Source organism: Sinohyriopsis cumingii, chromosome 15 (genome assembly GCF_028554795.1).
Source record: "Sinohyriopsis cumingii isolate HCF-2022 chromosome 15, ASM2855479v2, whole genome shotgun sequence".
NCBI classification, from domain to species: Eukaryota; Metazoa; Mollusca; class Bivalvia; order Unionida; family Unionidae; genus Sinohyriopsis; species Sinohyriopsis cumingii.
The window spans coordinates 89,847,301-89,872,489 of record NC_142975.1 but is presented as its reverse complement, the minus strand read 5'-3'; the positions used below and the strand labels follow the sequence as shown (position 1 = coordinate 89,872,489).

Genomic DNA, 25,189 nt, shown 5'->3' with positions numbered 1-25,189 from the left:
TAAGGTACTAAATAATGAAATCGCAAATATACAATAAGGTACTAAATAATGAAATCACAAATATACAATAAGGTACTAAATAATGAAATCACAAATATACAATAAGGTACTAAATAATGAAATCACAAATATACAATAAGGTACTAAACAATGAAATCACAAATATACAATAAGGTACTAAATAATGAAATCACAAATATACAATAAGCTACTAAATAATGAAATCACAAATATACAATAAGGTACTAAATAATGAAATCACAAATATACAGTAAGGTACTAAATAATGAAATCAGTCAAAGCAGATTCAACTGCAGGTTTAAACTGTATTTCATCATCACATGATCAGTAGAAAGCTGAAAGTTACAGGTTATTACTAATATATATTATTAATATTTTACAAAATATAACAATTTTTGTTTAACTACACCAGTAAAACAATATAAACATACTTTTAATATTAAAAATGATGTATATGAGTGTATTTGAGTGTATTTGAGTAAAGATTCACATGTCCATGGTTTGTACCCCTGAAATAAATGACACGTGACATAAAATTGGAAAGTGATAATTAGGCCAAAGTAAATAAATATATCGTTTAAGATGTCCCTGTATTAATATTTGCATCTGTAATATATTTCATCACTTTCAAACGCATATTAACTGCAATAAAACAGTCATAAATAATGATGGCAGTAGTATGGAAGAAAAAGAGTAGGATGCATTTTTTAAGTTTTTTTTCCGGCTTTCCATAAATTATTCATATTTAAAGATACAATTAACTGTTAAAAATTCTTTTTCCATGCTGTTTCATAACAAAGATTTGTTTTCCCCTCTTATTAAAACATTTAAATTAAAAATTTCATTCTGCAAAGTTTTTCATTAGATTAATTTTTCCTAACGTGTAGTTCATGTTATAGCAAACAAGGTTTTGGATTGCCTTTGCTGTCAAAAAAATTCTGTTGTGGGTTTCCCGCTAATAAAAAGGTAAAGAAAACCAACATGTTAACAGTGGCCCTGACTTGAACAGAATACGCAGGTGGTCAGATTTTGAACTGTATAAGTTTTTCACTTTGTGTTTTTCGGGAGAAATGGAGTTGATATTATTGATTCCTGTTGTTGTCACTGTTTTAATGACAAAAGGCATACATGGACAGCACAATATGCAGAGTCTAGTTTCAGGTGTCACTTCTCATGAGGGAAAAAAATCAATGTTCAAAAACAGATTTTCTTTTTGAATAGTCACAAACTATTTTCTGATTCAAATATTCAGGTATTTGTTTCAGCTCTATTTTTTTGTACATGAATAATGAGATCAGTGAGAAAAGTAATTTTTGTAATGTCTGGATATTTGGGCAGCGACAGTAATCTCTTGTTTCATAAACAGTAAAACTAGTTATGAAGATAGAACATTTCTGAAACTAATAGAACATTTTGTATTCATTAAATTAAATGACAAAATATAATGGTTTGTCGTTGAATTTAATTTTTGGCATAATACAGATTGATGTAAAAAATTCTATATTTTGCAGAATAGAAGAATAATGATGATACTAATTCAATTACCCACCATTTAATTTTTCTCTTTTACAGAAGGCTGACAAGATGTGACTCCCAGGTCCTTTCTCTGCACCTGGACTAGCAAATATGTATTTTCATAACTTAAGACAAATGGAAACGCGCAATTTACATCATCACAAACCACATTATATAGCTAAGTCTGAATAGTAAATGAACATTTCACAGCCTTTACTGAACCCTTTGTGAACATATCCAACCCCTTAGTACCTACCTTACAATTACAGTAGTGGGTTCATTTTGAGGATGACCAAACAATACAGTGCCACCACAGATCAGCATGAGAACGACTTTCTCCTAATGTCGATGGATAGTTCCAGGTTTACCCCGGCCACTAAAAGCATCATTGTTAAGCATGATGATGATGACGACAAGGAGAGCAGGGGTCTGAAGGATGTTAGAGCTTTATTCTTTTTAATACTTTGGTACTTCTTCAGCTGTGGTACCCTATTTTTGAACAAGTATATCCTGTCATCCTTAAAAGGAGATCCTACATTACTGGGTAAGTCAAACTATTTTGAATTAGAAATACATTATTTCTGTTGGAATTAGCTCATGGAAGTCTGTCTTGTTATCCCCATGCTCAGGCATTGGGGATATTGTTATTTGTTCATTTACCTCTGGCCCCTGTCAGTAATTTCTCATAAACTGCTGGGTGGAAATTCACACAGCTTTATAGATAAGTTCCCCATATGTTATCCAGCTGTATTTTTGTACCTTTCATCTGAGTTCCCTCAGAGGAGGTTTTTCCATTAAATATATGGGATATGATCAGGGTGGTCCATGGTCAATATGAGGGAAAAATACTTTTCATAAAAATTAATGTAGGTGAATTTTGCCATGGCAAGTGTTGGAATTTAGCTCTTGACTAGTCAGTGTCTTGGCAAATGGGAGTTAGTTTGTTATTTTTAAAAGCTTCATGGGTTAAAATTTGCACACATTTAGGAATGGTAAATGGTAAATAGTAGCCACAAAGGGGACATATAGTTAATGCCAGTTTGGACCTTTATTGGCATAAACTATAATATGAGTAGTGTAGAGTGTTTTATATCTTTATACTGAGATAGGCAAGGATCCAGAAGACACAATATCCCTAGTAGTTGGGTTCCATTACATAAACTTGGTTGATATACATGCAAGGCCAAATTGCATACACCATTTTACCTGAATACCAGGCACTTCTATCCCTGCAAAATGATTTAAGAGTAAAATGTTCAAAGGTTATATGTGTCCCATCATTGTTTGTGACATGCAAATGTTACAGGAGGGAAATGAATGCATAGAGTGTGTCTTGAACCCAAGACCACCTTAACTATAGACTTGTGCTCTAGCCTTTGGGCTATCAGAATCAGTGCAAAATATCCATTATTGCAATACTTTTAACAGTGACCTGCCTGATGAGCAATGAAAATCAACAGATGCAACGAAACAATCTTATGATCTAGCTCCAAAGCACATTACGAAATATGTCATTAAGTTAAGAAGTATCGTTTCAATATATTTGTGTTGTTTTCCTGTGGAGAAAATTGTTCCAATTGATCTGAACCATCCTTGATGACTGCTTCAATAGTTTTTTTATTTGCATTGTGTTCCATTCTTTCATTTTGTATTTTATTTTATTTCCATTACATTAAATTTTTCCATTGCGTATTTTAGTCATGTCAACTTGAATCATAAATGATACTTTATTTATTTTTGTTAAATACTGGTGAATTTAAGGAGTAATATGAAATATTTAGCTGTATTAAAATCTGTGTATTCCTACAAACTTTTAGAATAATCAGATCAGGTGAACATGAAAAATTAAACACCTGCAATCCACCCAGATCCAGTGTAATGTTCGGCAGAGATGCTAATTATCATTAAAAGAAGTTCACTGGCCAACAATTTTCTTGCATCGGTTTGCATGGAAACCCTATAAAATTGAATTATTACATTAATCAAATTTATTGCATACAGACAATTGAACTAGAAATGTGTGCTGACTCGCATGAAGAAAATCACCTAAATCCAGTTAAATTTATGGTGCTTCTGTTCTTGGTAATTTCAGCATTTTTTTTTCATAAGCAGTTAATTGTCACAGTAATCAAATATTACTGATGATTCAAGCTGGTATAACTTAAATTCGCAATGGAAATTATGGAACGCAATATAAATAAAATAAAATACAAAATGGAACACATAGCAAATAAAGTTGTAATGGAAATTATTTGGTGTTTTTATTTTTTAGTCAAAAGTCAGCTTTGAGTCATCAGATGTATACATATGATTCTATTACAAAATGGAAAATGGAATTAATTTTGAAAACTGGCCCTAATAATTGTATGAGTACTGGTTAAAACACATGAAGCAATCATCAAGTATGGTTCAGATCAGTTGGTAAAATTTTCTCAATGGGAAAACACAACATAAATATATTCAAGCAATAATTTATGTATTTCTTAATGTGCTTTGAAGCTAGATTATAAGATAAGATAGTTCCATAGCGTCTGCCGATTTCCATTGCTCATCAGGCCAGTCACTGTCAATAAACACAATACACTAAAATTATGTTATTATTTAATGCGAGTGTGGGTCATGTTTTAATTTGGGTATGTTTCAGTCTGGGTATGTTTTGACTTGGGGTACGTTTTGGTTTGGGTACATCTTGACTTGGGTAGGTTTTGGTTTGGGTATGTTTTGACACCTTGGAAATACTTACATGTGTTTACAATTTTCACAGCATTATGCATTGAATATTTATCAACAACAATATAAATAGTAAAAAAATTGTTGAGTATGATTCTGGATTGTTCATTGGATCGGGAGATCTTTTCCAATAGGTCAATTCTGGCCTGATACCCAGTACATATATTTTTAGTAATGAAATCAGTGCTTCATTGCAAACTCAGGACTTAAAATATATTTTAGCTATTTCTTTTGTATAGGCAAAGAACATGTCTTGTGGCAGTACACCAGGGTAGTTCCATGTGCATGACGATTGTTTTAACTGTAGTTCACAGATTTGCTTGCCAAATGATTTAACACTTGTCTGTTTGCACAACAAGTAATTTATTGTACCTTGTATTGTACAAGATGTTGGTACAGTATTTGCATGGCAGTGTTAGGGCCCCCCTGTTGACAGTCAGGTTAAAAATTATTGATGAATGAAAGGGTTACATTTTGTGCATTTTTTTATAATCTCTATACTTTTCATTTTTAAAATTGGTGGTGGGATACAAAAATAATGGGAGGATAAGCAAATGCTATTAGTTCCCAATAAACAGGTCAATTAACCTTTAAAGATAATGCTGACTAAACGTTTTATTTGATACACCTTCCACAAGACCACTTCTTAACTGTTATGAGTGCCAGGTGCTATTTTTTCATTGTTCAAGTGGATTAGTAATGATTGGGTTTTAGTGATCCATTGGCAGAGTCACTAACCGTGGGTTAGTAGATTGACATTAATTTAAAGCCTGTAATCTGATTATGTGGTTTGATCTTCGATTTTGTCTTCAAAATGTTTAGAGAAAATGTTAGGATGGGCTTCAGACATGACAAATCCAAATTTTCAGAGGTATATACAACTCTTACTTGTTTTAACACAGTACTTGGTAGTTGGGCCCATAACTGATGACATATGTACTCAGTGGTGAGAATGATTAAAAATTCAGTCGTTGAGTTTGTATATTTGGGGTGCGAAGTAGAATAAATGAAATTCCATTCCAACATATAGTAATATGTTAAGTTAGCTTATGCAAAAATAAATATATTTTTTTCATTTCATGATATTTGTGCATTTAATTTATCCCCAAAATACTGTATTCTATGCTTCATGTTGAATCCCTTCAACCCATATTGTGGTATGCTCAAATGGAATGGTTCAATTTTGGTAATGGGGTCCATAGCAGTAATTCGTTATAATTAGGGAGAGTTGTACACTCATGTATTTATATTTATTAGTTGAGAAGAGTCCATTCCCCTCCCACACACACACACACACCAAATGAGTGGATTGAGGAGGTTGATTCAAATGTTCCAATTATTTAAATATTCTAGTGTCATCAATGTTTAGTGAATTTTGAATAACAGATTACTAATATATAAAAGTATCAGTTTGTTTTAGACTGTCCAAGCAAAGCTTGCTCACATGCTATTTTGTACCTAGTGGACACAAACGTTCACATGCTATTCCTTGTTCTCAGTGGACACAAATGTTCACATACAATCCCTTGTACTCATCAAGCACAAATGTTCACATGTTATTCCTTGATCCCAGTGGACACAAATGTTCACATGCTATTCCTTGTTCCCAGTGGACACAAATGTTCACATACAATCCCTTGTACTCATCAAGCACAAATGTTCACATGCTATTCCTTGTTCCCAGTGGACACAAATGTTTACATGCTATTCCTTGTTCCCAGTGGACACAAATGTTCACATACAATCCCTTGTACTCATCAAGCACAAATCTTCACATGCTATTCCTTGTTCCCAGTGGACACAAATGTTCACATGCTATTCCTTGTTCCCAGTGGACACAAATGTTCACATGCTATTCCTTGTTCCCAGTGGACACAAATGTTCACATACAATCCCTTGTACTCATCAAGCACAAATCTTCACATGCTATTCCTTGTTCCCAGTGGACACAAATGTTCACATGCTATTCCTTGTTCCCAGTGGACACAAATGTTCACATACAATCCCTTGTACTCATCAAGCACAAATCTTCACATGCTATTCCTTGTTCCCAGTGGACACAAATGTTCACATGCTATTCCTTGTTCCCAGTGGACACAAATGTTCACATACAATCCCTTGTACTCATCAAGCACAAATCTTCACATGCTATTCCTTGTTCCCAATAAAAACAAATCTTCATATGCTGTTCCTTGTTCCCAATAAACACAAATGTTCACATGCTATTCCTTGTTCACAATAAACACAAATGTTCACATACAATCCCTTGTACTCATCAAGCACAAATGTTCACATTCTGCTCTTTGCATCCAGTAAACACAAATGAAATAGTGTGTCATTGCCAAAGTTAAACACAGGTAGATTATTAACCTTTGGATAAATGTAATCTCATCTAACAGCGATGGATTTTTCAATAAAACTGACAAACTAGCAAATGCAGATTATGTGGATGTTTGTTTTTGTTGTACACAGTGATTACTTTTCTGTTGTGTTCTCTTTTCAGGGGCAATGCAAATGGTGATGACTACAACATTGGGTTTCCTACAGATGTACTACCCACTTGGATTTTACAAGCCAGTGAACCGTGAGGGCAAACCTAAACATTTCTGGAAGAATATGATCCTTGTTGGGTCAATGAGGTAATTTGGATGCCACTCAGATTTTTAAAAAAAGAAAAACTATTAACCTTCTTAAAGCAACCATTTCAAAGGCCATTCCATTTCATTGGTATCCCTCTGCAGGGTCAGGGTGGGGATGGGTATATAGAAAAAGCCTGATGTGCTGTCCTTAATGTCATAGGAGGTTACTAATGGAGGCAGCCTTTGTTCCATATTGATATTCCGTCTGAGAAGGTCTTGGAAATTTTTAACAGTATGTGGTTAATAGTATAAAAAAAGGACTTTTTATTTTAAGAATTTTACCAATTTTGGCTTCATCTTCATTGTACAATCTTTGGGATAGCTAAACTTACATGGTTCTTTGTAGATATAATGCTGATTTGCTGTCCTAGGTTCAAGTCCCATTTTGGCCACTTTTACAGCATCCTTTAACAGGTCATTGATTCTAACTTGCTACAGAAGCACAGTGATAGCCATTGTTCATCACAGAGATAATCTTGTTACTGAGACAGATTTTTTGGTCTTTGTTACATCCTAGATCCCATTTCTGATATAAGCAATAATGTCTTGGAAGTGGCATTAAAACCAATGAAAACAAAGCATAATAAATTAGAAATGTCATCTAAAAACAGTGGTGAGAAGAGGAAATTCTCATTTGGCAGCTACAGCTCAGCCATGGAAAAATGCATCAGAAGATCTCTGAAGGTTTTTTGGGTATATAAAATTGTCTTACTCTAAAATTTAAATCCCTGAAATACAACTGCCTTTCGTATGGACATGGTATGGATCCCATTAAGAGTAGTTCAGCCAGCACTCATGGTATATTAATGCTCATGGTAAACCAGTACTCATGGTAAACCAGCACTCGTGATATATTACTGCTAATGGTATACAAGCACTCATGATGTATGTTAGTGCTCATGGTAAACCAGCACTCATGATATATTATTGCTAATGGTATACCAGCACTCATGATGTATGTTAGTGCTCATGGTAAACCAGCACTCATGATATATTACTGCTAATGGTATACAAGCACTCATGATGTTATGTTAGTGCTCATGGTAAACCAGCACTTATTGTATATTTAGTGCTTGTGGTATACCAGTACTCATGGTATATTAGTGCTAATGGTATACCAGCACTCATGTTATATTAGTGCTAATGATAAACCAGCACTCATGGTATATTAGTGCTCATTGTATACTAGTGCATATGGTAAACCAGTGCTCATGGTATACCAGCACTCATGGTGTACTAGTGCCCATGGTAAACCAGTACACATGGTATACTAGTGCTCATGGTAAACCAGCACTCATGGTATACCAGCACTCATGGTATATTAGTGGTAAACCAGCACTCATGGTATATTAGTGCTCATTGTATACTAGTGCTCATGGTAAACCAGTACTCATGGTATACTAGTGCTCATGGTATACCAGCACTCACGGTATACTAGTGCTCATGGTAAACCAGTACACATGGTATACTAGAGCTCATGGTAAACCATCACTCATGGTATATCAGCACTCATGGTATATTAGTGGTAAACCAGCACTTATTGTATATTAGTACTCGTGGCAAACCATCCAAGCGAGTCATTAAAAACAGAGTGAACAGTCAGCCTCTTATATGGTTGAAACATTGGACACAAAAATATGAAAAAGATAATAGATACTATGTCATGTTTAGAAAAACAGTAGGAAGGCAACCATTTAATTTATGCATGTTACATCATATAGACTTGAGCATTGCAGAAAGTAGGCAAGATGATTTTTGCCACCATGTGAATAAATAAAAAAGAATATGTTGCATTGAAATCTAGCAGTAACATGCTTGCTTTATTTTGGATTGGGATCTATAGTGCCAAAAACTGAACTGGATGACAGAAAAGTCATGGTCTATTTTACAAACGTTTTACTTCAGCATAATGTTGCAATTGCTGCTAAGACCATGCTTCTAAGCTGTTCATATGCATATTTCCCAAATCATCAGTAACAAATAGTTATCAGTGTGGTAGAACAAAAACTGCTGCTATTCTGTTGTTCCCAGTTGTTAGATATTTTGATCATGCAGTTGTAACTGAAGCTTTTTTGTCAGTTCTAGCATGTGATAGAGCCTCTACTGGGAAAATTATTTTCGCATTATCAGATAAAGATTAGAAAAAGAGAAATGTAAGCTTGAATTATTGTATTGCATTTGAACCAGACAATGCTTTAATGCTGATGGGTTCCAACAAAGGCATATTTGTTCATGTAACTTATGTGAATCCGTCAGTATACATAAGTAGCTGTTCATGCCAGTTGATACATTTAAATAATAAAAATAAAGCAGATAAAATGCCCACAAGTTTTGATATTGTGGAGATATATTATTTAGATGAAAGTATGAATAAATATATAGAACTGAAAAGCCTTCACCATCCGTGAGGAAAAGATCAAAAAATACTGAAGCATTGTGTAACAAGATGGTTGTCTCTAGGTGAAGGTATAAAGAGACTGCTAGAGCAGAAGGAAATGCATTTTAAAAGAGACAAATGAAGAAACAAGAGGTCAGAGGCAAAAAGAGTGAAGAGTGGCAGGTCAGAGAAGGAGTCCAATACAAAGGATGTATCCATTACAAAGGATATGTGTCCAGTAACAGAGAAGGAAAAAAGTACATGTACATCCAGTAAAACTTTGAACTGTCATTAATCTAAGTCAAGCTTGTACTATCCCCGAGTTTGTCACAGCAAGCAAAACTGAGAAAGCAAACGCCAAGGCAGATGCCTTAGAGAATGCTAATTCTATAAACAAAATTCAGGTGAGAAGAATAAATTTGGATTTTGGACAACATCAGTAAGAAACAACAGTTGGGACACTAAGTAAATCATATTTCAGAGAGGAAAACATTACATGTGTGCTTAAAGCTTTTCCATCTCATAGTGTGAAGCTTTTTGGTGTATTTCTAGACCACATCATTCCATTATTTAACAAACATAACCTAATCCAGCAGCATGAAGAGCCTTTGAGTCACAAACCTTGAGACTACATGCTTGAATTATGAAGCCATTGCTGGTCAGATTTATCAAGGCTAGAGCCAAAAAAAATGCCAGGAATACTCTGTGCATATGTTTGTCAATGATATCCAATCCACCATTCTTTCTATGTGTACTCTGGTAGGTTGCTTCCTGTAAACTAATTCAGCCTTGCCTAGTTTATATTTCACCTTGTTTCTTGAACAAAATGCTGCCAAACTCACTTGGTAACTAAGCAAATATTCAAATACTAGTTTTCTATTTGAATATTCACAACAAAGTATCCATTCAAATGCTTCATTATTCATTTCAGCTTTTGGTACAAGTCTATAAATTTTGGAGTCCAAAGGATAAAGTCATTCTGACTTCTATGAAAAATGGTTTCCATACAAGAACATTGGTTTTCATAAAAGACCTTGCACATGGAATAAGGAAACAACCTATATAATTAGGGTCAAACTATCCAAGGTCAAAGCTATTTTGACTGAAAAAAGAAAAATGGTTTCCACACCCAAACTTTAGTGTTACAGAATGGACATAGACTAAGATTTGTGAATAACTTACACTAGGAGTAAGGAAGAGGCCTGCTGATTTGGGGGTTAAAATGTGACAACTCAAGATTTTTGTTGCTGAAATATGAAAAATGGTTTATGCATACAATTTTCAGTTCTTGATTATGCACCTTCATCAAAGTTTGTGAATGTCATACAATTTGGGTAAGGAAAAGGTCTATTGATTGGGGAATCAAAAGGTGAAAGGTCGTGGTCACTGTTACTGAAAGAAAAATTATTTTTATTTCTTGATAATAACTTGAGTTATTGACTAGATACCTTGCCCTTGGAGGGCTTGTACTTTAGGTAGGTAAGAGGTCTATTGATTTTGTACTTCAAGGTCAAAAGTTATTTTAGGGGTAAAAAGTCAAAGATCATGGTCATTGTGACTCACAGAAGAATAAGTTTTGAACAGTAATTTTTGTTGAAGAGTAAGCTCCTTGACCGTACTTTGTGGATGACTTGTGCTTAGGATAGAAGGAAACGTTTTGGTTTTTGGGGTCCAGTGGTCATGGATAGTCAAGTGAGCAAATAATGGTTAATGCACAGTTAATGTTGTTGTTGTTGTAAGATTTAACGCCATTTTTCAGCACACGATAGGCTATACATGGCAGCCAGTATTAATGTGGAGGATGAACCTGGGAAAACCCCGGAAAGAACCATCGACCCACGAGAAGCTACTGGCAAGCTTTCTCACATACCCACATTAGCTGAATCCAAGACTCGAACCCATACAGACAGAGGTGAGATGGCAGTGATCTGTAATGGAGAGCGCTTGGACCACTTGGCCACTCGGAGTCCCCACAGTTAATGTAATATTGCATACCTTGACAAACCACCATTGAGACCTATTGGTCAATAATTTCCAGAGTCAACCATTCACTTCTATTATGTACACTGGGGACTGTGGGGTAGATGTTCAGGGTACCGTTCATGGTACATTTGTTCTACTTTTCAAGAAAGTTAAATGTAGCCAGTGTAAACCAGTTGTAATACAGTTTCAAATTACTAGGTACCAGCTCGCTTTTGGGATGGTTTGAGTTGGCAGTAATGTAGAAATGTCTGTCCTATCAAGATTAATTTTAGGATGATTGTGCTATCATAGGTCTTTTAACATGTCTCTGTACTATAAAGGTGGCAGTCTTATAAAACTAGTTGTTAGAGTAGATTAAAATGTAATTATATACTGAGTCTTTTTTTTGTTTTCTACACTCTAATAATTAAGAGATCACATTGTTCTCTCTGTATAAATTGACCTCATTTATAATGTATGTCATTGTATAGTTCCATGAACAGTACTGTAAAAAGGGAGCAAAATATATTATATCAAACAGTAAAGAGTTGAATGAAGTTTGACAAGATGGACAAAGACCTTTACAGTTTGACCTCTGAACTCCTCACTTCACTAAATCTTCTTATTATCTATTTTGCAGGTTTTCTACTGTAGTTCTAGGACTAGTGGCTCTGAAGTTTGTTGCTGTGTCTTTTACAGAGACTGTGAAAAGTTCTGCTCCTATATTTACCGTCTTTATTTCACGACTCTTAACAGGGGAGATAACTGGGTTCTACACATTTATATCTCTCATTCCAATTATGGCTGGACTTGCATTGTGTTCAGCATTTGAACTAAGCTTCAATATAAAAGGATTTGCGGCAGCTATTTCAACAAATTTATCAGAGTGGTGAGTGATATATTTTTTTTTTATCTCCTATACATAGATGGACTTTAATCAGGTTTGCATTTATTAATATTTTTTTCAAATAAAATATATATTAATGTTATAGGTTTTGATTGGTAATTTTAGAAAGATAACAATAACAAATTAAATCAGAGAAAAAGCATGGCAAATTAAACCAGTCAAAGAGAACATATGGCAAATTAATTCATAGATAACATTAACACATTGACACAATAAATCAGTCAAAGATAACACATTGGCACATTAAATCAGTCAAAGATAACACATGGCAAATTACATTAGTGATAACGTATGACAGATTACAGATAACAGGCCAAACTAAATCTAATATAGATTGGCAAATTAAATTAGTCAAAGATAACACATGTCAGATTAAGTAAGTAATGATAACACTTGGCAAATTAAGTCAGTAAAGATAACACATGGCAAATTAAATTGGTAAAGATAACACATGGCAAATGAAATCAGTCAAGATAACACATAGCAAATGAAATTAGTAATGATAACAAATGGCAAATGAAATCAGTCATATGGTAATTTAATTAAATCAAAGATTATAGAGGGCAAATTATATCCATGGTAATACATACCAAATTAAATCAAAGATAACATATGGCAAAATAAATTAGAGTAGAATGTGCTGATAGGCAGAGCCTGTGAGTTTTTCTTTAATTTTTTTGTTTAGAATCCATTGTAGGAATGCAGCATGAGGAAAGAATGTGGTAAAAGGCATTGTATATTGATGTTGATTTTGAAAAAAGTGCCAATTGAACAATCTTCATATTATGCATGGAGACAAACAAGTTACATCCCATTAGAATATTCCAAAGGTCTTTCACTGATAAAACTGTTTAATGCTTAACTCAGCGTTCATTTGTTAGGATGTGTAGAATAAATATGAATGTACATAATACCCTTATACAAGGATTTGTACTTATTTCATAATATGAATAAGTTTTTACACACCATACTTCAAATTCTGCTTCAGTTCACTGTGCCAAATTGCATATAAATGTAGACAGTTTGACCCCAAATGACCTTTGACCTAATGCATAAAGAGTATGCCTGGTCATAATGGTGATCAGTATAAAAAAAGGAGGATAAAAAAGGAAAACATCAGTAATTTCCAGTATATATTACTTATCTGCTAGAATTAGAGTTTTGAATTTGTCATCATATCAGTGAAAATGTTTTCTGTGAACATTTTTATCCGATCTAATTTTTATCCGATCTAATTTTTCTTGTTTCAGTTTACAGAATGTTTATTCAAAAATGTTGATCAGCGGGGAAAAACACAAATATACGTAAGTATACATAAATTTGTTGTCAAAAACGTTGATCAGTGGGGAAAAACACAAATATACGTAAGTATACATAAATTTGTTGTCAAAAATGTTGATCAGTGGGGAAAAACACAAATATACGTAAGTATACATAAATTTGTTGTCAAAAATGTTGATCAGTGGGGAAAAACACAAATATACGTAAGTATACATAAATTTGTTGTCAAAAATGTTGATCAGTGGGGAAAAACACAAATATACGTAAGTATACATAAATTTGTTGTCAAAAATGTTGATCAGTGGGGAAAAACACAAATATACGTAAGTATACATAAATTTGTTGTCAAAAATGTTGATCAGTGGGGAAAAACACAAATATACGTAACTATACATAAATTTGTTGTCAAAAATGTTGATCAGTGGGGAAAAATAGAAATATACGTAAGTATACATAAATTTGTTGTCAAAAATGTTGATCAGTGGGGAAAAACACAAATATACGTAAGTATACATAAATTTGTTGTCAAAAATGTTGATCAGTGGGGAAAAACACAAATATACGTAAGTATACATAAATTTGTTGTCAAAAATGTTGATCAGTGGGGAAAAACGTAAGTATACATAAATTTGTTGTCAAAAATGTTGATCAGTGGGGAAAAACACAAATATACGTAAGTATACATAAATTTGTTGTCAAAAATGTTGATCAGTGGGGAAAAACACAAATATACGTAAGTATACATAAATTTGTTGTCAAAAATGTTGATCAGTGGGGAAAAACACAAATATACGTAAGTATACATAAATTTGTTGTCAAAAATGTTGATCAGTGGGGAAAAACACAAATATACGTAAGTATACATAAATTTGTTGTCAAAAATGTTGATCAGTGGGGAAAAACACAAATATACGTAAGTATACATAAATTTGTTGTCAAAAATGTTGATCAGTGGGGAAAAACACAAATATACGTAAGTATACATAAATTTGTTGTCAAAAATGTTGATCAGTGGGGAAAAACGTAAGTATACATAAATTTGTTGTCAAAAATGTTGATCAGTGGGGAAAAACACAAATATACGTAAGTATACATAAATTTGTTGTCAAAAATGTTGATCAGTGGGGAAAAACACAAATATACGTAAGTATACATAAATTTGTTGTCAAAAATGTTGATCAGTGGGGAAAAACACAAATATACGTAAGTATACATAAATTTGTTGTCAAAAATGTTGATCAGTGGGGAAAAACACAAATATACGTAAGTATACATAAATTTGTTGTCAAAAATGTTGATCAGTGGGGAAAAACACAAATATACGTAAGTATACATAAATTTGTTGTCAAAAATGTTGATCAGTGGGGAAAAACACAAATATACGTAAGTATACATAAATTTGTTGTCAAAAATGTTGATCAGTGGGGAAAAACACAAATATACGTAAGTATACATAAATTTGTTGTCAAAAATGTTGATCAGTGGGGAAAAATAGAAATATACGTAAGTATACATAAATTTGTTGTCAAAAATGTTGATCAGTGGGGAAAAACACAAATATACGTAAGTATACATAAATTTGTTGTCAAAGTTAATAACAGATTCAATTTGCTTTCAATGGTCTGAATTCCACACTTATTACATTGGTTTCAGCAGTTTATCAAATGCATAGGCAATTTCTCTTTAAGGCCTAGCTCGACAAAGTTAACAAAGCCCCAAAATGACCACATACATTGTTTTGTCTGGCTGTCCATCGATCCATTAACATTTTTATTCTAAAGCAGAACTTTACAAGAGGTAATTGATTTCAATCTTGTATGCAGCCATACATTAAAAAGACCTCAGATGAAATCAGTTTCCAGCATTTTGTGGATTTATTTAATGGAGTTATTGTGCCAGTCTAACATCCAGTATGATCACCATGGCAACCATCTTGAAAATCTTGTTATTGTTACTCCTGTTGAATGACTGGTCACAAAGACATGGGGTTTTCACTTATTATGATACCTAGTTTGTCCTAAGGGAAAATGATGTACTGACATAAAACTTTCCATCAAAAGACTTATAATGATGTGTAAGTAGTTCTAAATGAAAATGATATCAATATGACAGTCACAGTCAAAATGATATCAATCTGACAGCATACATGCCAACCATTACGATTATGGCATAATCATTACACTTTTTTTCACTAAAATATGCCTTATGCATAACTATTCAGATTACGCATTTTCAATATATCCCCCTCCTAAAAAAATTAATAATTTGTTTTCTCATTTTTATTAACATCCCATTAATCCCACAGACTGTGTTCTAGAAAAGACGGCTTCTATGTAACTACAACATAAGAGTATGCTTGTCTGAAGACTTGCTTGCACTTTCCTAACAGTTATGTTCTATTTATAGCAGTTACCCTATTTCCAAGAAACATGCTGGTTTCTACTTTTGACTTTGGTTTCTATTTATAGCAGGTGCATGGATTAGTTAGGAGAGAACAGACTGGTTCTCTTACTTGTGATCTTTGCTCGCAGATTCTTTGTTCTAATTCATATCTGGTACAGAACCAGTCTGTAGGTATTTGGCACTAAAAGTTAAGTCATATTTATTCTAGTGAACGCGTGTGTTATAGCAAACACATATTTCAAAAATTTTCATCGATGGATTAGGAAAAGACACAAAACCAATTCAGAGATGAATACATGAATTACACAATACAGCGTTCCATTCTAGGGCAGCTTCATGCCTCTTGCAGGCTACGTGGAAAGGATTTTAAGATTGGTCATGGTGGTAAAACAAAGAAACCTTGAATTATCTTGTTTTACTAACTCCAATACTAAGGTAACTTCTTTTTTACAGCAGAACAAAATTGTGGACACAAATTTTATAAATGCAGAGGCGTTATCTACTGATTTCATAATGGATTACGGACTACCCTAGCGTTAGAAGACTACATTGATCCTTTGTTCAAACGGATGTTTCCTGATTCCAAATTGCAGAAAATATGCACGTGCAAGAACAGAATCATCTAATATTGTTAAGTGTTTAGCAGAAGATACTTCACTTAAAATTTCAGAAGCCATGAAAATTGAACCATTCAGTATTGCAACAGACAGGAGTAGTCATTATGACAAAAAGTTGTACCCAGTCTGTGTAAGAGACTTTGACAATGAAAAGGGCAAAGTCAGAGTGCTGTTCTTTCATTACCAGAATTAACAGTAGATTCCATGAAGAAAACATTTTTTGTGTATATGCTTGATAATGCTTTGAATAAACGTAAGTTGGCAGAACTGTATTGGGTTTTCAGCTGATACTGCACCAGTGATGGCTGGAATTCATAAAGGAATTGCATTCTATATTCTGAAAAATGTATCCATCATTGTACTTATCATGTTGTCTCTGTCATATGGTGCACCATGCTGCAGGAAAGGCTGCTGATAAATTAAAAGGAGAACTCTTGAAGTATCAAGTTGGCACTCTACCTAACAGTGTACTTCATGGGGACAGAGTTGATTTTTTTCATCTTATTTGCCAGCTGTAAGACCCAATAACTGGGAGATATAAATTTCCTCTCTGTCAGGTTATGAAAGGAATATTGGTTCCTTACCAGTCTAATGCTGACTATGAGAGATTATTCAGTATTGTTAACAAAAACAAAACTGAATTCAGATCCAGGCTCTGTGACCCAGTACTTAGCGTTCTGCTGGTGTGCAAAACATTCATAGTCTCAGCTGGTACAAAGTGTTTTGAAATGCATTATGAGAGTCTGTTGCTTTTTAAAGCTCAAAGCATTATATATGAATATTTGGAGCAGTAATTGATGTTAAAAGTCCAGAGGGATAAATAAATCATTTTGTAAATATGCTCATTGAATTTTTATCATGTTACATGTATATGTGGATTACTCTTTTTCTGCTTGGATTACTCTTTTTTCCACTTGGATTACACTTTTTCCTTGCCAGGGGTTGGCATGTATGTGACAGTCATTGTGACAGTATGTGGCAGTCACAGTGGCCAGTTTGAAAACCTTGTTATTGCTTGAGAATATCAGAGGTTGTTTCAACACTCTGAAATTACAAAGAATCAGTGGTATTTTGGACTTCTGGAAATTGCTTTTGGCCAGTAGAGCATCAATCCATTCAAGGGACACGTTAGCTTACCATCACCTGTAACCTCTTTCCATCACTATTTGCTTGTGAATACTGTAGTGGTGTTACTTCTGATCAGATTTCAATCAGATTTGGTATGCAAATGTATATGATCCAGCATCCATACATGTTAATGAGGTGATCTTGAATATGATTGGCCTAGCATTTAAACAATATAGGAGCTATATTTCTCATTAGATGTTGATCGAAGCTAGTATATAAGCTTATTTCATCAACATCTTGGAGAGTTCAGTTATGAGCAACATCCATGCATAATAATGATTGGATGAGTTTGTGAAATGCTCTGAGGGCCATTTGTCTGTTCAGATCTTGTCCCAATTTGGTAAGTAAGCTTACATCATCAAGATCTCATAAAGAATTTTGAGTGACATGTGTCAACCAGGTGATCTTGCATCTTATTAGCTGAGTTTGAGAACAACAGCAGCATTTTAGATTAAGATCTTTGGGGGTGGGAGTAAAGACAGACACAGAAATCCATATGGACTGCACAGCTGCACAAATTAACTCCGATTATCCTGTTATAATACCATGTAAGTGCATGTGCTTAATTAGTGGGGCAATAAACAGTTTACAAGTTCTGAATCAGGGCCTAGTCCCCTGGGGTAAGGAGAGGTCCGTGGGCAAAAGCTGTGTTTGTAAATAACTTGTAATTTTTATGCCATGGTCTGGGAAAGAAGATAAATAACACCAGTATTAATAGACTATGCAGCAGCTATGTGCTCCAATGCTCCAAGCTTTATTCTCGCCTTCCCTCCCCCATTGCAGTTTCAATACGTGTCCATATTTGCATTTATAAGCTGACATGTATCAACTACCCAGGTGAGCAGTGTCAGACCCATTTGGGCCTCTTGACTATAAAAGATTCATGAAAAGGGTCTGCTCAGTTTTTATCAGTTTGACCAGCAAATATCTTTGGATTTAACTTTTAGTCTGGGTCTGTTGTGTGTGCATGCATGTTAGGGAGATTACTCAGGTATGGTCACACATCTTTCTGTATGCGCATGTATGTATATATGTTATGTATGCAGTAGTATATCCATTTATGATCGGGTTTTTTTCTAACTTTGGTCACTTTTTTATTTGCAGGCCAGCTGAACTTCAATTTTACACCAGTATTGCTTCTGTGATTGTACAGATTCCTGCATGTTTCTTCATGATGGACTTCCCCAGTGTCAAGAAAACCCTTGATGTGACAATGTTCACAGCTCTGGTTTTAAATGGAATCTGCTTCCATTTTCAGAGCATATCAGAATATGTATTGTTGGGATATATATCACCTGTCACACACAGGTAAATGTTATCTTAAAAAGACTAGCTAATATCATAGATTATGCAAGTTAAGTTCATACCAAATAGATAGTAAGATCTGAAATACAGTGTTAGGGGTAATTTTAAACTGCTGTGAAATTTTAGCAAATAAATCTTTTTAATTTATTTTTATATGGGACCAATAAAACTTTTTTAATATACAAGCATATGTTCATCAATGTATTTTTTGCAAAAGGACAGAACATGAGCCATATATACCTAACTATGCTACATGTAAATTTAGTAAATAAAATAGGTATTAAATAATACCAATAAGAGTATGATCATAAAACACAGAGATCAGTTGCTTTTTTATTGCATATTTAAATTGAAATTTGTTTTATGAAAATATAAGCTGTTATACCCCATGCCAGTAATGGATAGAGAGAACAGTTTGGAACACACAATTCCTATTCCCATTATTGCAGTACATGCACGTATACTAGCTTTCAGTATAATAACAGCAGACCTATTTTAACAATATTCTAGGTTTGAATCTAAGTTTCTGTTTAGGTTTTCCTTTGCAGTGTTCATTGTCTCATCTATTTTTGTACCAAAGTATCCCAGACTCTTTTGAATCAGATATGCATGTTTAGGTTTTCCTTTGCAGTGTTCATTGTCTCATCTATTTTTGTACCAAAGTATCCCAGACTCTTTTGAATGACATATGCATGTTTAGGTTTTCCTTTGCAGTGTTCATTGTCTCATCTATTTTTGTACCAAAGTATCCCAGACTCTTTTGAATCAGATATGCATGTTTAGGTTTTCCTTTGCAGTGTTCATTGTCTCATCTATTTTTGTACCAAAGTATCCCAGACTCTTTTGAATCAGATATGCATGTTTAGGTTTTCCTTTGCAGTGTTCATTGTCTCATCTATTTTTGTACCAAAGTATCCCAGACTCTTTTGAATCAGATATGCATGTTTAGGTTTTCCTTTGCAGTGTTCATTGTCTCATCTATTTTTGTACCAAAGGATCCCAGACTCTTTTGAATCAGATATGCATGTTTAGGTTTTCCTTTGCAGTGTTCATTGTCTCATCTATTTTTGTACCAAAGTATCCCAGACTCTTTTGAATCAGATATGCATGTTTAGGTTTTCCTTTGCAGTGTTCATTGTCTCATCTATTTTTGTACCAAAGGATCCCAGACTCTTTTGAATCAGATATGCATGTTTAGGTTTTCCTTTGCAGTGTTCATTGTCTCATCTATTTTTGTACCAAAGTATCCCAGACTCTTTTGAATCAGATATGCATGTTTAGGTTTTCCTTTGCAGTGTTCATTGTCTCATCTATTTTTGTACCAAAGGATCCCAGACTCTTTTGAATCAGATATGCATGTTTAGGTTTTCCTTTGCAGTGTTCATTGTCTCATCTATTTTTGTACCAAAGTATCCCAGACTCTTTTGAATCAGATATGCATGTTTAGGTTTTCCTTTGCAGTGTTCATTGTCTCATCTATTTTTGTACCAAATTATCCCAGACTCTTTTGAATGACATATGCATGTTTAGGTTTTCCTTTGCAGTGTTCATTGTCTCATCTATTTTTGTACCAAAGTATCCCAGACTCTTTTGAATCAGATATGCATGTTTAGGTTTTCCTTTGCAGTGTTCATTGTCTCATCTATTTTTGTACCAAAGTATCCCAGACTCTTTTGAATCAGATATGCATGTTTAGGTTTTCCTTTGCAGTGTTCATTGTCTCATCTATTTTTGTACCAAAGGATCCCAGACTCTTTTGAATCAGATATGCATGTTTAGGTTTTCCTTTGCAGTGTTCATTGTCTCATCTATTTTTGTACCAAAGTATCCCAGACTCTTTTGAATCAGATATGCATGTTTAGGTTTTCCTTTGCAGTGTTCATTGTCTCATCTATTTTTGTACCAAAGGATCCCAGACTCTTTTGAATCAGATATGCATGTTTAGGTTTTCCTTTGCAGTGTTCATTGTCTCATCTATTTTTGTACCAAAGGATCCCAGACTCTTTTGAATCAGATATGCATGTTTAGGTTTTCCTTTGCAGTGTTCATTGTCTCATCTATTTTTGTACCAAAGGATCCCAGACTCTTTTGAATCAGATATGCATGTTTAGGTTTTCCTTTGCAGTGTTCATTGTCTCATCTATTTTTGTACCAAAGTATCCCAGACTCTTTTGAATGACATATGCATGTTTAGGTTTTCCTTTGCAGTGTTCATTGTCTCATCTATTTTTGTACCAAAGTATCCCAGACTCTTTTGAATCAGATATGCATGTTTAGGTTTTCCTTTGCAGTGTTCATTGTCTCATCTATTTTTGTACCAAAGTATCCCAGACTCTTTTGAATCAGATATGCATGTTTAGGTTTTCCTTTGCAGTGTTCATTGTCTCATCTATTTTTGTACCAAAGTATCCCAGACTCTTTTGAATCAGATATGCATGTTTAGGTTTTCCTTTGCAGTGTTCATTGTCTCATCTATTTGTACCAAAGGATCCCAGACTCTTTTGAATCAGATATGCATGTTTAGGTTTTCCTTTGCAGTGTTCATTGTCTCATCTATTTTTGTACCAAAGTATCCCAGACTCTTTTGAATCAGATATGCATGTTTAGGTTTTCCTTTGCAGTGTTCATTGTCTCATCTATTTTTGTACCAAAGTATCCCAGACTCTTTTGAATCAGATATGCATGTTTAGGTTTTCCTTTGCAGTGTTCATTGTCTCATCTATTTTTGTACCAAAGTATCCCAGACTCTTTTGAATCAGATATGCATGTTTAGGTTTTCCTTTGCAGTGTTCATTGTCTCATCTATTTTTGTACCAAAGTATCCCAGACTCTTTTGAATCAGATATGCATGTTTAGGTTTTCCTTTGCAGTGTTCATTGTCTCATCTATTTTTGTACCAAAGTATCCCAGACTCTTTTGAATCAGATATGCATGTTTAAGGTGCACTTAGTTACGTTGAAGTCATCATTGTTAAAGACTAGACAGAATTTGCTCCGTACCTGTTATCGTCAAAATGCAACAATTCTTTTTTAATTACTTAATCGTTGGAATATTAATGTTAGGAGCATTATAGAAGTGTGATTCACTTTTTAAGACAAAGTGTCAGAATGAAGGCAGGAAAGATAGACCATCTGCAATATGGGCAAAGTCCAGCAAACTAAATTTCTTAGCAGAGTTGGCAAACCATGTTAGAATGGGGAAGCTTTTTATGCTTCGCTAATGTTACAAACACCATATTCACATTAATCATTCTGGAGTATATGACATTCATTGACATAGTAATAACACTCTTCATCAAAATAGTGCTTATTGACATCAATTATTGTGGAGTGTATGACATCCATCAACATAGTAATAACACTCTTCATCGATACAATGCATATTGACATTAATTATTGTGGAGTGTATGACACTCTTCATTGATACCATGCATATTGACATTAATTATTGTGGAGTGTATGCCATTTGTTGACATAGTAATAACACTCTTCATCAATACAATGCATATTGACATTAATTATTGTGGAGTGTATGACATCCATCAATATAGTAATAACACTCTTGATTGATACAATGTTATTTAACATTAATTATTGTGGAGTATATCACACTTCTTTGATACAATGCATGACTAAAAAGCTCAATCCCAGAAGTAACTAACAGGTGTAAACATCATAGCTAGACCAATTTGTGAAAGAATATATGTTTTATGACTATTTCATTGCAGAGTATGATCTACCGTTTGTGGTAGCAGTTCATTTTTCTGGCTTGTCTGTATGTGTGTGGTATGATAATACTAAAATGCTAAGTCTACAAGCTAGTTTTGTTTGGAAGTTTATTAATTGCTGTAAAGAACAGATATGTTCTTTTCTTTCATTCAGATTTTAATTTTCAGTCGTTCTCTACACATATGATCAGACAACTTTTTCTCATTTGTGTAATGTCATTTACTAAGTCATGGTCACCGCAAAACTTACTTTTGAGTCTCAAAACAAATGCATTTCTGTCTGGAAGGTTGGCAGGGTATGAACCCTATCATTAGTTCCCCCTGTAATTAAGTGGAGTGTGTACAAAAGGATAATTTGAATGGTTTTCTATTTCAGAGGACTTTACTACAAGTTAAACCTAGAATCAGAGGACTCATTCTGGAAGTTATTCTGCGCATGATTAATCCCAAACTGTTTGCCAAAAACAAAAGAGGCACCTATCTGCCTTCACATACATGCCATCTGCAAATTTATTGAATGACTCAGTTTCATTGCTACCATTCATGTCAGCCCATCACTTCAGTCATTGTACCTGGGATATCCAGGGTAAAAGGATATGAAACAATGATTTTTATGAGAAGGCATTGTTACCTTTGCCATCTTTAACTCATTCTTTCTTCCTTTTTTAATTCGTTCCTTTGTATGTTAGTGGGTAGTGAAACTCAGTTATCATTTTATGATGGTAATACACGATAGCAATTTTCACAGGAAAGACTGTGTTTTGTAGAATCTTTATTAAGTTAAACTTCTTTTGTATGATGATTACAATAACTTATTTTTAATCTTACTCTCGTTTCAGTGTGGCAAATACCGTGAAGCGGGCTTTCTTAATCTGGATATCTGTGATTGTGTTTGGAAATCCTGTAACATTCTTTAGTGGACTTGGGACAATCATTGTGACTGTTGGAGTCCTTTGTTATATAAAAGCCAAAGAATATGATATTTTGCATCGAATTGCACAGTCCAAATATGCATCTCAAGACATCAGAGTAGAGAATGGGATTATAAAATGATCGATGGCAGGTTCTCAGTAATAGGGCTCATCAATTTTCATTTACCATATAGAGATGCTTTTAAGTTGAGTCCAACTGCAAGCAAAAGGGACCCTGATCTGCCAGCACCATATGCAACAGCTGATCTGGGTCTATGCAGTTTATACAGATGGACTTGACTTATTAGTGACTGTTAGTGGCATATGTGTTGTATATTTTAATCTAATAATGGGTGTAGTTAATTTAATATTTCTTATGTAAGTCTTTATACTGGTAATTTCTCCTCCACATTTAGTTTTAAGGCATGTTGTTATAGATTTCTGGGGATAATTATTTTTATTTTAATAAAAGGGATGATTTCTTACATGCAGGTGTTTATAGTTTTACTTGTCATAGACCATAATAGCTTATTGGATGGCCGTTGTCTGTCCATCCTTTAAGTTGTTATCGCTATTTCTCATAAACTACTTCATGGACTGCTATGAAACTTCATACACATATTCATCGTATGGTCTAGCTGAACCTCAATGAAAATGGTACCGTTCTGATATCCAGTTTAGACGTCTTGAAAAATTGTTACTTAACCTCCTAAATGGAGGATTGTACGGACATGGGACTTTCGCCATAAGACTTTTAGTTGGTTTAAATGAAAATGGTGCTGCTCAAACATCTAGTATGCCCTCTACAGTGGTCACATTGACAATCTTGTTAACACTAATCCTGAAAAAAACGTGATGTTAACATGGGATTTAAAATAAAGTACTTTTGATGATGTCTAGTTCGTCCCAAATGAAAATGCTGCCAATCTGATATCCAATATGGCCACCATGGCAGCCATCTTGAAAATATTGTTGCAACTCTGCTACCATGACATCTATGTTGAAAATCTTATCACTACTCATAAATTTAAAGTCATATAGATATGGGTTTTTACCATAAGAATTTATATGACATCTAGTTGGTCCTAAATTAAAATGGTGCCAGTCTTACCACCAAACTGGCCACAATGGTAGTCATTTTGAAAGTCTTGTTATTGCTACTTCACCTATAAGTACAACCATATCACTAAAAGTGTTCATATGATGTCTATTTGTTCCAAAATGAAAATGGTGCTGAATTAACATTCCATGTGCCAATATTGCTACCATGGCAACCATCTTGACAACCTTGTTATCACATCTTCTATATGGAAAGCCATATGAACAAGGGTTTTTTACCAGAAAACTTCTGATTGTGTCTTTTTGGTCCTAAATGAAAACGAAACCAATCTAACATCCAATATGAACACCATGGTGTCCCTCTTGAACATCATTACAGCTACACCCTCCTAAATGGATCACCATATCAACATTAGTGATCATATCTACAAGAAGTTTCACCAAAAGACTTCTTATGTTGTCTAGTTTGGTCCTGTTTATAAAGTTTAAAAGAAAATGGATTCCTGGCATTTCTTTTTTGCACATTAGAGTCTCTTCAAGGGACTCTTGTTCTCTGTGTAAATTGGCTTGTCTCTACGTCCAGTCCCCTCATCAGTCATTGACATCC

General features: G+C 34.1%; 1 protein-coding gene across 2 annotated transcripts in view; it reads left to right on the top strand.

The window, feature by feature from the left end:
* The window catches only part of LOC149782279 (solute carrier family 35 member E2A-like), a 31,275-nt gene extending 7,267 nt beyond the window's left edge, over nucleotides 1–24,008 (top strand). For both annotated transcript variants that reach the window (XM_089933655.1, XM_089933654.1), the window contains exons 2-7: nucleotides 1,594–2,080; nucleotides 6,770–6,905; nucleotides 11,885–12,133; nucleotides 13,402–13,455; nucleotides 18,685–18,888; nucleotides 23,452–24,008. In XM_089933655.1, coding sequence (XP_089789781.1) covers nucleotides 1,825–2,080; nucleotides 6,770–6,905; nucleotides 11,885–12,133; nucleotides 13,402–13,455; nucleotides 18,685–18,888; nucleotides 23,452–23,665 — 1,113 coding nt within the window. In that variant the 5' untranslated portion in view covers nucleotides 1,594–1,824 and the 3' untranslated portion in view covers nucleotides 23,666–24,008. The remainder of the gene's footprint in view (nucleotides 1–1,593; nucleotides 2,081–6,769; nucleotides 6,906–11,884; nucleotides 12,134–13,401; nucleotides 13,456–18,684; nucleotides 18,889–23,451) is intronic.
* The last annotated feature ends 1,181 nt before the right edge of the window (nucleotides 24,009–25,189 follow it).